General features: G+C 33.5%; 1 protein-coding gene across 2 annotated transcripts; it reads left to right on the forward strand.

Annotated features, from left to right (window-relative positions):
• The first annotated feature begins 2,568 nt into the window (after positions 1 to 2,568).
• Positions 2,569 to 6,279, forward strand: LOC107610647 (G-type lectin S-receptor-like serine/threonine-protein kinase At4g27290). 2 transcript variants are annotated; one of them, XM_088497608.1, is made up of 8 exons: positions 2,569 to 3,936; positions 4,043 to 4,171; positions 4,259 to 4,389; positions 4,476 to 4,686; positions 4,987 to 5,224; positions 5,345 to 5,495; positions 5,579 to 5,884; positions 6,074 to 6,279. In XM_088497608.1, exons 1-7 carry the CDS (start codon positions 2,664 to 2,666, stop codon positions 5,882 to 5,884), a joined length of 2,439 nt encoding a protein of 812 aa, XP_088353734.1. In that variant the 5' UTR covers positions 2,569 to 2,663; the 3' UTR covers positions 6,074 to 6,279. The 2 variants fall into 2 exon arrangements, with proteins under 2 accessions (XP_088353734.1, XP_016168157.2); XM_016312671.3 differs by lacking the exon at positions 6,074 to 6,279 and having other exon boundaries at positions 5,579 to 6,015.
• Positions 6,280 to 12,954: the final 6,675 nt, after the last annotated feature.

A 12,954-nucleotide genomic window follows, 5' to 3' on the forward strand; every position in this document is an offset into this window, starting at 1 on the left:
AGACTCTTAGATTGTCAAGGTCTCTTGTTGATTGGTAATTGAAGATTGCCGGTTGGCTTGAACTTCACTAAATCTAGTCTCTCACTATGAGTGTGAACTTAAGTTGATTGTATGCACTTGACTTTCCTCCATTGGTTAGAAGTTAACCAAGTGAAGGCAATTTACATTTACCACCACAATTGACGACGATAATGAGGATAGGATTTCTCATTCTCTTTCCTTGCTAAGAGCTTTCTTAGTTATTAGTTTATTTCTTGCCATTTTACTTTCTTGTTTCTCATTACAAAAATCCCAAAATTATACTTTCCCATAACCAATAATAAACTACACTTCCCTGCAATTCCTTTGAGAGATGACCCGAGATTTAAATAGTTCAGTTAATTTTATTGGGTTTGCTTAAGTGACAAACAGTTTAAACATTGATTGAGGTTCAATTGTCGGTCTAGATCTATACTTGCAACGCGATTGTTTTAGTAAAAATTCTTTACCGACATTTATCCTCCGTCAGACATACATTGATTTATTTAAATTTTTAGGAGTTTGAAGTGCATATTTTTAGGTTTCGAATTATTGATAGAAAGTATAAAAAATTAAAGATTAGTGTCAGTCATTTCATTATTCTAAATGAATTGTTTGTAAAATCCTCAATGAATATTATTTGGCCTTATGAAAGTGAGTTTTGAATAGAGATTGAGAAATAAAAACAATTAGAATAGATAAATTACTAAAATATGTAAATATTATTTAAAAATTAATTCAAGTATTTGAATAAATTCAAATTCTTTGAATCTATTCGGTGGAGCAGGAAATTAGTTTACCGGCTCCACGGTGGGTGCTAATTGTTCTTGTAGAGGTTTGGCCGCTGTATAGCTCATCCATCGGTGAATACTTGTAAGCTTTCCGTCAAGATGAGTTATACGTCGGTAAAGAGAAAATAAGTGTTTAAGAGGTATAAGAATAATTCTATGAATATAGAATGTAAGACATGAAATAGAAGTTATCATGTGTTGTGTGTCTATAATAATTCTATGAATATAGAATGTAAAACATGAAATAGAACTTATAGAACTTATCATGTGTTGTATGTCTATCTTGAGATATAAATATTGGTGCCTTTTATAGACATAAAATTGATTAATGATATTCATGTTATGATCGTTTGGTCATTAAGATGGAAATGATGGTTATTAAGTCGTAATGAATGTGTCGGTTACAAGCAAAGAATGAATGATAGTTAACGCCAAGTTATAACTTATAATGCACAATAAAGATCGAGTTATAAGGTGATGGATTAAATTTAATTGTAAACAAAGAGTGTCATATGACGTATTTTTTTGTGAAATTAGTAATATATAATGCACCTGTAATAATATATAAGAGAGATAGAGTGTGCAAAGGAGAAAGAAAGATAAAAAAAAAAAAAGAGAAAAAGAGAGAGCTACTTAATTTTGGAAGAAAAATTTTTATTTCAATTAAAATGAGAGAGTGTCATGTGACACATTTTGGTAATAGATTTTAGAAATTGTGGTATGCTAATTAAAAAGCCAAGAGAGATTGTGAAGAAAGGAGAGAGAATTCTTTAATTTTACAAAAAAAAAATATTTTATTTTAATTGAAATGAGATAGAGTATAATGTGACATATTTTAACTTATAAATTAATAATATATAACAAATTTTAATTATAATTATAATTAAAAAATATTATGTGATATATTTTAATTGTCAAATTAAAAATTAATGATAATATATAAGATAAATATAGTGAATTGAGAAATAAGAACATAGAAAAAGAGAGAGAATGAAGAAAAGACTTCTTTAATTTTAAATTTTTTTAACTTAATTATAATAAGATAAAGAGAATATATTATTATTTTTATTTCTAAAATTTCTTGACCAAAAAAATTTACTTTGTATTCATAAAAAATGATTAAACTAATATTTTTATAAATAAAAATTTAAAATACTAATAAAAGTATCCATAAATAAAATTTAAGTTTGAATATTTTTATCACATATAGAGGTTATTTTTTGTGGATACACAACAAATTTAATTTATTTATAAATAAATTTGTCAATATTTTAAATTTTTATGAATAAAAAATTTAATAATTTACTCAATTTTTTTTTAAAAATATTTTATAAACTTATGGATACAGATCGAAATGTCTAATGACTTCATAAAATTATTCAAAAGCATTGTTCAATTCATTAACATCTATAGAAACATGCATTATCGGGCTTTTTTATTTTTTATGTTTTTAAAAAATAATATAATATATAGATCTCATACAAAGAAACATGAGGAGAAACTTAAATTTTTTGAGAAATTGAAGTAACAGGGTAACACTTATCACTATCAGTTTTTTCTCACGCGCAATTAAGTATGTATTATATAGCATTAGGTGGTATTCATGATAAATAAGGTACTAACTGGCAAGTATTTAGTCTTATATTATTGACTAATAATAACTTAATTGGGCCGTATGAAGTGAACAATTGACAAATTCCTGTTACCTAACACAAAATAATAAGAAGAAAAAGTAAACCAGTAAGCAACTTTCAACTTTGACAGAGAAGGCAATTCAATGAAACCTTAGTACAAGTTATTAAGACATTTTCTACATTTTCTGCTTACAGAGAGACACTCAGATTCACACTGTAAATGGAAGACTTCACAATAATGATTCTCTTATGCTTATTTTTGATGAACCATATGGTGGCTTCCACTGCAAGGGACACTATTGATTCACTGCAATCTATCAGTGATGGTGAGAAAATAGTTTCAGCTGATGAAATCTTTGTATTGGGATTCTTCAGCCCTGGAACTTCCAAGAACCGTTATGTTGGAATCTGGTATAACAAAGATCCAACAAAGGCAATAGTGTGGGTTGCAAACAGAGAAAAACCCCTCACTGGTTCCTCAGGGGTTCTGAAGCTCAACAACACGGGAATTCTAGTCCTTCTTGATCATAACAGCAGTCTTATTTGGTCCTCCAACGCAACAAGATCCATCCTGAATCCGGTTGCAAAGCTTTTGAATTCAGGAAATCTTGTTGTGCAAGAAACAAGCAACAATGGTGCTAAGGAAGAAGATTTCGTATGGCAAAGTTTTGATTATCCAGGCGACACGGTCTTGCCTGAACAGAAGTTAGGAATAAATCTGAAAACAGGACAGAATCGATATCTAACCTCATGGAGCAGCTCGGATGATCCGTTTCCAGGTAGATATACTTTACAAATCGATATCAAGGGATATCCTCAAGTATTCATTAAAGAAGGTGCAAACAAAAGATTTCGTGCCGGATCATGGAATGGAGTTCAATTCAGTGGAACGCCACAAGTGAAAGGAAACCCAATCTTTAGATATAAATATGTTTCTAACGAGGAAGAGATATATTTTATGTATGAACTTATCAATAATTCAAACCCTCATAAAGTGGTTCTAACGCCGGAGGGAATCAACCAGAGAAGCCAGTGGAGTACGGACACATCGACTTGGATCAACTTGGCAAGGTTACCGGCTGATGATTGTGACTACTATGAAACATGTGGAGCTTATTCTAGTTGTAATGTTAACAACTATCCAATTTGTAGTTGTTTGGATGGATTTGTGCAAGATAATAATAAGAAGGAGCAAGGTTTATCAGATGGTTGTGTAAGAAGAACATCATTGGATTGTTATGGAGATGGGTTCTTGAAGTATTCAGGGCTGAAATTGCCAGATACAGAAAGATCATGGTATAGTAGAAATATCAGCATTGAAGATTGTAAGATGATGTGCTTGAAGAATTGTTCATGTATGGCTTATGCAGCTTTGGATATAAGTGAAGGCGCAAGTGGTTGTTTGATGTGGTTTGGTAATTTAAATGATATTAAAGCCCTGAATCCAAATTCTCTTGAAGATATTTACTTAAGAATGGCTGCTACAGAACTAGGTATAAGTATTTTCTATTTTTTTTAATTATTCTTTTTTTCAATTTTCTGCTATTTATTAATTAATTGTTTATTTTCGTTTAACGGGTGCATTTTTTCTTCTTATAGAGGAAAATAAATCACACAAATCAAATGTCCGAAAGAAAAAGACTATCATCATAATTTGTGCGTTATCTTCTAGTGTTCTAATCATATGCTTGGCCTTCATCGTCTTTAGATGGAAGATACGAAGGAAAGGTAGTTAAGTAACTCTTATATTATTTAAGTGATGTGGAAAACAGAGCATGTATTGCATTTACATATTACATGATGCTAATTATGTAGATGTAACAAGTGACCAACAAGAGGAAGATCCACAATTGCCTTTGTTTGATATGTCCACAATTTCTTCTGCAACAAATAATTTTTCAACCGATAGCATTTTGGGAAAAGGTGGCTTTGGTTCGGTATATAAGGTAGTGAAACCATTTGCCTTTTGTTTTACACAAAAAAAACACTATATATGAAAATGTTACATTATATATATTGTTACAACTTTCAGGGTGTATTAAAGGATGGAAAAGAAATAGCGGTTAAGAGACTCTTACAGAATTCAAGTCAAGGAATCCAAGAGTTCAAAAATGAAGTTATGCATATTGCCAAACTTCAGCACAGAAATTTAGTGAAACTCCTAGGATGTTGCGTTTATGCAGAAGAAAGATTGCTAGTCTATGAATTTATGCCCAACAAAAGCTTGGACTACTTCATATTTGGTTTGATTTCAGAAATCCTTTATGATCATTCAATTAAGTTGCAAGTGTACTCTCTATCTTGGTGAATGAGAATTTTTTGTTTGAAAAACATATAATAATGAATAGACTACAATATATTATTTTTCTTTTCAACACTTATTATCTTTTATCTACAGAAATTATATATGCAAAAAGATTTCCACTAGAGGTTTCGTATTAAATTATGAGATAATGTGTTAATCCATGCACTATTCAATTACTTCTCAACTTAAGTTTACACTCTTACCACAAGAAAGATATAATTGACTACCTTTTGAACAGATGAGAAGAAGAGCATGTTACTAGATTGGACTAGGCGCTTTGACATTATCAATGGGATTGCTCGAGGTCTTCTTTATCTTCATCAAGATTCAAGACATAGAATAGTTCATAGAGATCTTAAAGCTGCTAATATTTTATTAGACCGTGAAATGAATCCAAAAATTTCAGACTTTGGACTAGCTAGAAGTTTTGGAGGGAACGAAACAAAAGCAAACACAAGACATGTTGTTGGAACTTAGTAAGTCTCTTATGCTTTGCTGATTGTTAATATGGGTATCTATGATGGCTTGGCTATATGTTTGATTTTTTTTTTTCCTTTTTCTTTCTTTTTCTTTTTCCTTTGGTTGGATGTGCACAGCGGATATTTATCACCAGAGTACATAATTGATGGAGTTTACTCAACAAAATCCGATGTATTCAGTTTTGGTGTATTGGTGTTAGAAATAGTGAGTGGAAATAGAAATAGAGGATTCATTCATCAAGATCATCAATTTAATCTTCTAGGACATGTAAGTGTGTAACTGAATTCTAATAATAATTTGTTATATATGTTTCTAATCTTAACCACAAGCTTTGCAAAAAATATATGCAGGCATGGAAACTATTTATGGAAGACAAAGGGTACGAAATAATTCATGCTCCAATAAGAGATACATCAAATTTATCTTCAATGTTAAGATCAATTCACGTGGGACTACTTTGTGTGCAAAAAAGTCCAGATGAGAGGCCAAACATGTCATATGTTGTTCAAATGTTGACTAGTGAATCCACACTACCTCTACCTAAAATGCCTGGGTTCTTTTTAGAAAGAGAAATGGTTGATGAAGGTTCTTCTTCAAGTAATAACAGAACATGCTCAATCAATGATGTCACAAATAGCATAGTGGAGGCTAGATAGGTAAAAAATTTCATATGCGGATCAAGAGATTTTTGTATATATACTCTAGAAGTTAAGAACATCTTAGACGTCAATTATATTTTAAAAGTTTTATATAGTTATTTTATTATATATATGATTATTTGTATAAACTTACTACTGTACAAGTTAATCTAGTATACCACTATGAAAATTGTTTCTTTCAAACAGAGTTATTGCAACAAACGGTCAACCAGCTCTCACGTGCTCAAAGCAAATGTGAGTTCTGAAAATCAGATGATCAAGCAACATGTCAAGAGCGTAGCAGGTTGTAGCAGGAAGCTGGAAATCGAAGTGTTGAAATATATATAGTCTTCATGCACTTCTAAATTTGTGTATAATTATTAAGAGAAATATAAACAATCTACGTATAATCACTTCTACTCCACTTCAGCACTTGTCTATTAGTGAAACACATTTGGAGATCGAAATTTGTAGGTATGATTATCAATAAATAAACTCTGGCTATGCTACACCTGCGGTACATAATCGGTCCTAAGCTCAGATAAAGGAGGAGGGTTGTGTAGGCATTCGACAACCAACATAAAACTTAGTCGAATCTTCATGACATGGATTAAAGACGTTATTGCGCTAAAGCTAAATCGTTGCCTGGAAGCAACGCACTGCATGGCTCACGTTCAGTGTCAAATGAGTAGGAGCCGCTGCATCGGTGCTTGAATGTAGTGTTAAATGAGTAAGAGTTCTCGCATTTTCGTGAACGGACGAGGGTAAATAAGCTAGTTCACAAATTATATGGCTGGAGTTAGGACTTGTATAATTATATGGATGGAGTTAGGCAATTCAGAATCGTGGAGGGAGATACAGCCACAAAAGCAGACCCAACCCAAAGAATTCTACCCATTCCTAATAGATCCATACTCCTGGCTTGGTTTCCACCCACTCCAACGCAGACCCTCTTCCTCCATTAACAACATATGAGAGCTCCATGAACGTTGAAGAAGATGATGTTCTCGTGGACTCACTGCATGCTACCGTGGACGATGCTTTTTCCGGTCACGTCTTGTAATACCCTACTGCACAGAGCTTTACGTTTAAGTTGTAAAACAGAGGTGATGAGGTATTACGACGTTCAAAATAAAATATACATACATAATATAACTAAAGGAATATAATATTTGAGGAGCCTTAAAGGGTGGTTAAGCAAAAAATCGCGAAAAGAAAAGCGCATTACACTCGAAGACGTAAAATTGGAGAAAAGATAAGGGTAAGACATGAGTATATACAAAGAGTCAAATACCAAAATACAGAATATCAGGCTCCAGACGCAACCTGTTAAGCTAAGGCTGGCCGGAATATAAATACATAAGCATAAGTATATATCCCAAAATAACCCAACATGCATAAAGAAGGCACTTAGTTCTCCAAAAAGTCTCTAAGAGGATTAAACATCATATATATATATAGGAGAATCTATGAACAGAAGATACATAACAGACAACCCCAAAATATAACTTCCCAACTTCGCTTGCCATAGGAACCTCCAGACGCTCACCAAGGCACATCTCGACCTGCATCTGAAAACAACAACATATATATGGAATGAGAACCGGAGGTTTTCAGCATGGTGATGGTGCCCACATACATAATATATAAGGTCCCAAAAAGCCAGAGGCAATCCTAGAACTCTGACACCCAGATTTAAATCTTAAAATTTATAAATTGAAAACCATAAACATGGTAAGTTATCTAAGGTTCTTATTACTAATTCCTTTCTAACTTAAGTCCTAATGTCCGCCTTCCTCCAATCCTCCAAAACTCCTGTACACAGACAAGCAAACACAAGTAGGATACAGATACAGCAGGTAGCAGATATAGCAGGTAACATAATAATCACATAGGCAAGTCCAATTAATGCACAATCAAACAAAACACACATATGCATATGATGTATGCCTACCCTATGGCTGATGAGTCTCATCTGTTGATTATACAGCCAACCCGACATGTCCGGTAGCTAACCCGGACATCGTCCTCTTGAAAACTGGTGAGCGGTAAACCACCTCGATTCTCCCTATCTGCGGGCAGTAAACCACCTCGATCCCCACAGACATTTTCAATTAGAAAATAGCACACACGTGGGCGGTAAATAACCACGATCCCCACAAAACAATTTTCTTTAAAATCTGGTGCGCGGTAAATAACCACGATCCCCATAAAACATTTCCATATCAAATTCATCCTCATCATCACTCAATTCATTCAACAATTATCATCATCACACCTCCCATTCCGTTCATCAATAATTCATACTCAAAACATAATTCTCTTCTTAACTAAATAAAACTCAAAACATAATGCATTTCCTTTCTTTATAAATTGAAGTCAAATAATATAATTCTTTTATCCATACTTGTCTAAATAATACTTCAAACCAAATTTTTTATTTTTTATAAAAATTTTGGCAGCATTTCCTTTATAATTCGGACTTTGCCACTCTCCTTGGGTCCCAACCAAACTACTTCTGAAACCATTTTTAAATCATTTCCAATAAGCAAACCAATTCCAATATCGAAATCATTTCTAACTTATCCTATGGTCATCTAGCCTATATTTTCACAAAACATTATATATTATCTACAAGAAACCAAAACCATACCTTGGCCGATTTCTCCCTAAGTTTGGAAGACTTCAAAAACCTCTCCTTTCACAAGCTCCAAGCTTCCAAACATCAATTCCTCAAACTTAATCACTCGGATTTCGTTTCAAACTGCCCAATTGAACTCCAAATCAATAAGAACACAATCTAATTCACACAATATCACTATAATCATCATAGGTTTCACTAATTCAATAATTCACAATGTTTCAACAGTTCCTTACCTTACCCATGGATGAAATGGACAAAGGCCAACACTATCCACGACCTAATTCGACCCTAGAACATCAATACCACATCATCTCTCAAAATCAAAACTTTAAATTTTAAAATTAGGGGAGAGTGGCTAGGTAAGAAATTGATAGATTCTTACCAAATTGATCTATTGGTTTTGTCAAGAATTCCAAGATGAACGCATAGCCACTGATGGCTCGTCAATTGGAGCTCCAGATTGAAAGTTACGTGGAATTGAATTTTTGAAGGAGGGTTTCGTTTGTTTTCTCCTTCTTCCTCGGTGTGAAACCCATTTTGTGAAAGAAAGGAGGCTGAATGCCTCGTTTATATAATGGGCCTTGGCCAAGTTTGGGCTCGATTCAACCGGTTTGGCCTGTTGGCCTGTTTTTGGGACAAAATCTTTAAAATTAGTATTAAAATTTGTATTTTAATTATTTCTTCCATTCTAAACTATAAAATTTAATTTTTTAATTTCTTTAAATAATAATTAATTTATTGGCTAATTATTTATTAATTTCGTGAGTTTTACACGTCTCGTTACTGCCTCTGTGCCAAGTATATGAAAAAAGTGTGGAAAAAGCATGGAATTCCTCCAAAATTTTACACGTCTCCTAGCTCATAGAATTTTGAATCAAATTTTCCAAGATTTTCTTTATTGTTAAGAACAAAACATTTGCATCCAAAAACATGGAAATACTTAAGATTAGGAGGGTTCCTTTCCAAAGCTCATATGGAGTTTTCTTTAAACCTTTCCGAATGATGGTTCTATTCAAAATATAACAAGCTGTATTTATAGCTTCAGCCCAAAAAAATTTTGGTACATCATTTTCACAAAGAATTGCCCTAGTCATTTCTTGAAGGCTTCTATTCCTTCTTTAAACTACCCCATTTTGTTGAGGAGTTCTAGGACATGAAAAGTTATGTGCAATACCAAAATTATCACAGAATTTTTTAAAATCTTGATTTTCAAATTCTTTTTCATGATCACTTCTTAAGTGGGCTATTTTCAAATCCTTTTCATTTTGAATCTTTTTACAAAGTGTGGAAAAAGCATGGAATGCATCATTCTTATGAGCTAGGAAGAGAACCCAACCGAATCTAGAGTAGTCATCCACCACCACCAAACCATAATGTTTACCTCCTAAACTTTGAGTTCTTGTTGGACCGAAAAGATCAATATACAACATTTCCAATAGCCTCTTGGAGGAAATTCCATCTTTAGATTTAAAAGAGGATTTTACTTGTTTGCCTAGTTGACAAGCATCACAAGTAATATCCTTATCAAATTTAATGTTAGAAATTCCTCTCACCAAGTTCTTCTTAACAAGCTTAGAAATTTGGTACATATTTGCATGACCTAATTTCTTATGCCAAAGCCATTTTTCAGATTCAAGTGAAGTAAAACATGTCACTTTTTTTATCTTTTAAATCCTCAAGAGTTAATCCATACACATTATCACACCTTTTAGCTTCAAACAAGATTTCACCAGATTTTTCACAAATAACTAAGCAATCCAATTTTCTAAAAATAACTTCATAACCAAGGTCACATAATTGGCTAATGCTTAGTAAATTGTGTTTCAAACCATCAACAAGCAAAACATCATTTATGAAAAAAGAGAAAATTTTACCAACTTTTTCTATGGCCACTATTTTTTCTTTTCCATTATCACCGAAAGTGACAAAATCTCTATCATACTCATCAAGCTTGATGAGGAACGTTGCCTTTCCGATCATATGCCTAGAGCACCCACTATCCATATACCAGATGTTGTCTTTTCGCTTGGATGCTAGGCAAACCTACAAAATAAGCTCAAGTGACCTTAGGTATCCAAATCTTTTTGGATCCTTTGATGTCAAACCATCTTCTTTGTCCCAAGCCATTATAATCACACACAATCTTGTAAACCTTGTTTCCAATCATTCTTTTACTAAAGAAGCACTGAATAGGAGAATGTCCATTCTGATTGCATAATCTACAAAATCTTTGAGTTGCTGTTTTTCTAAAGCTTGTTGGGTTTTGAAACCTTACATCATTTGAAGATGATGCCATGTTTGTAAAAGAAGGTTTTTCAACAGATTTTGCAAATTTATGAAAACCCAGCCCAGCTTTATCATAAAGAGGTTTTTGACTAGCCAAAAGTTGATTTAAGTTTTCAGAACTTTGAGCAAAGGTGGCTAAGTCCTATTTAAGTCTTTTTACCTCTTTAAGCAACTTCTCATTTTCTTCAAAACAGTTAAGATATGCAACTACAGAATGCTGTTTTTCACAAGCTTTTATTTCAGCTTTCAACCGCTTGTTTTCCTCAACAAGATCAACAGCGGTTTCAGCCTCTCTCAACTTTTCTTTCAGAAAACCATTTTCTGCCTTCAGTATTTCTATTTGAGACTCAAGATCTTGATTTTCTCTTAGGAAACATTTAATCTTTTCAGAAATATGATCAATCATAAGATGAAGGTCTTCAGTGTCAGGGTTATGAAAAACTACCTGCTCTACGTGATCGACCATAAGGCAGGTTTGAGACTTAGTTTCAGATTCTTCATCTTCATCAGAGTCGTTTTCCAAGTCTTCCCAAGAAGACATGAGTCCTTTATTCTTTCTCCTTTTCGGCTTATCCTCCTTCTTCAGCTTAGGGCAATCGGATTTGAAGTGTCCAGCCTCTTTGCAGTTGTAGCAGATCACTTTGCTGAGATCCTTCTTTGCCTTTCTTGAGCTGCTTCCTCTGTTTTTCTCCTTCAGTTTCACCATTTTCCTGAATTTCTTAGCAAACAAAACAAAATCATTTTCAGATGAGTTATCACTGGATTCATCATCCAAAGTTTCAGAAACAAATTTGAGAGTAATTCCTTTCCTTTTTGTATCTTTTTTCAAATAAGTGTTTTCAAAAGCAAGAAAATTTCCTCTCAAATCATCATATGTCATATTATCAATGTTGCTACTTTCAGCTATCACTATTGCTTTTGTTTCCCACTTTTTTGTGAGACATCTCAAAATTTTTCTCACAAGCACAGATTCAGGATATGTGATTCCCATAGCATCCAAGCCAGTGACGATGACGTTGAATCTTTCGAACAACTCATCTATCATTTCTTCTTCCTTCATTGAGAATATTTCATACTCTTTGTTCAGCATGTCTATTCTGGTCTTCTTCACTAGGGTTGTGCCTTCATGAGTAATTTGAAGTTTGTCCCAGATTTTCTTTGCTGTTGTGCATCTTGATACCCATCGGTATTCCTCGAAACTGATCGCACAGTTGATGGTAATCAGTGGCTAAGAGAAGGGAGGGTTGAATCTTAGCCCCTTTTTGCTGGGTATTACTTTCTACCCTTTTAAAATAGCTTCAGGAGATTTTTCTGCTTTTTTTTGTCTCATAACCAGTCAAGAGATATTTTCTTTTTGTCTCGTAACCAGTCAGGAGATGTTTTTCAATTTTGTCTCCTACTTAACAGAAATAGAAATAGAGTAGAAGAGAGAGAGAGAGAATCACACCAAGAAGTATCCTGGTTTAGCTGCTAAATACAGTGCAGCCTACATCCAGTCTCCATCACAACAGTGACGGAATTTCACTATAATCATTTGATTACATACACCAATTCTCCCTAGGAACTACCCATTCCTATCTGGGACAAGTCCATAATCTATACCCAAAACTGAACTTGACTTGGTCACCTACCAAGCTTTCAACTGCTAAGTGCTAACCCAACTTGCAAGGAGATTCCCATAGAATCATGATACACAACACATAGATGTACAAAGGATCTCTAAGACATCTATGGCTTTTTCTTTAATTTTGTACACTCTGTCTTTTTTCTCTCACTGGCTTTTTTTTACAAACCTCACTCTGTTTATCTTTTTCACCATGAGACTCAGACAGACAAAACTAAAGAAAAGAAAACAAAATGAAACACATTGAAGGAGAAGAACTTCTGTTAGCTTGGGTAGCTTTGAGAACTCTGTACTTTCTCTCCTTGTCTCAACCCTTGGCCGTTCACCCTTATTATAGAAGGGAAAGCTTCTAAGGTTGAAACCGGTTGAACCAAGCCACTTTCTTCTTCTTCAATAATCAAAACCGGTTTGGACAGAGAGAAGAGAGAGAGAGAAACTGAAAGCAAAATCAACATGCAATTACCTCTCTCTCATCATTCTCCTCAAGCTTCATCAATCTGAGCCTTCCATTTTGACTTGGTCCCCAAGAAGGAT

Source organism: Arachis ipaensis, chromosome B8 (genome assembly GCF_059453495.1).
Source record: "Arachis ipaensis isolate K30076 ecotype BB chromosome B8, ASM5945349v1, whole genome shotgun sequence".
NCBI classification, from domain to species: domain Eukaryota; kingdom Viridiplantae; phylum Streptophyta; class Magnoliopsida; order Fabales; family Fabaceae; genus Arachis; species Arachis ipaensis.

Bases quoted from the DNA above. Each gene is read 5' to 3' on its own strand.
- LOC107610647 (XM_088497608.1), top strand. From the start codon at position 2,664: ATGGAAGACTTCACAATAATGATTCTCTTATGCTTATTTTTGATGAAC. The intron at 3,937-4,042 runs GTATAAGTATTT...TTCTTCTTATAG, and splicing joins AATGGCTGCTACAGAACTAG to AGGAAAATAAATCACACAAA. The intron at 5,225-5,344 runs GTAAGTCTCTTA...GGATGTGCACAG, and splicing joins AGACATGTTGTTGGAACTTA to CGGATATTTATCACCAGAGT.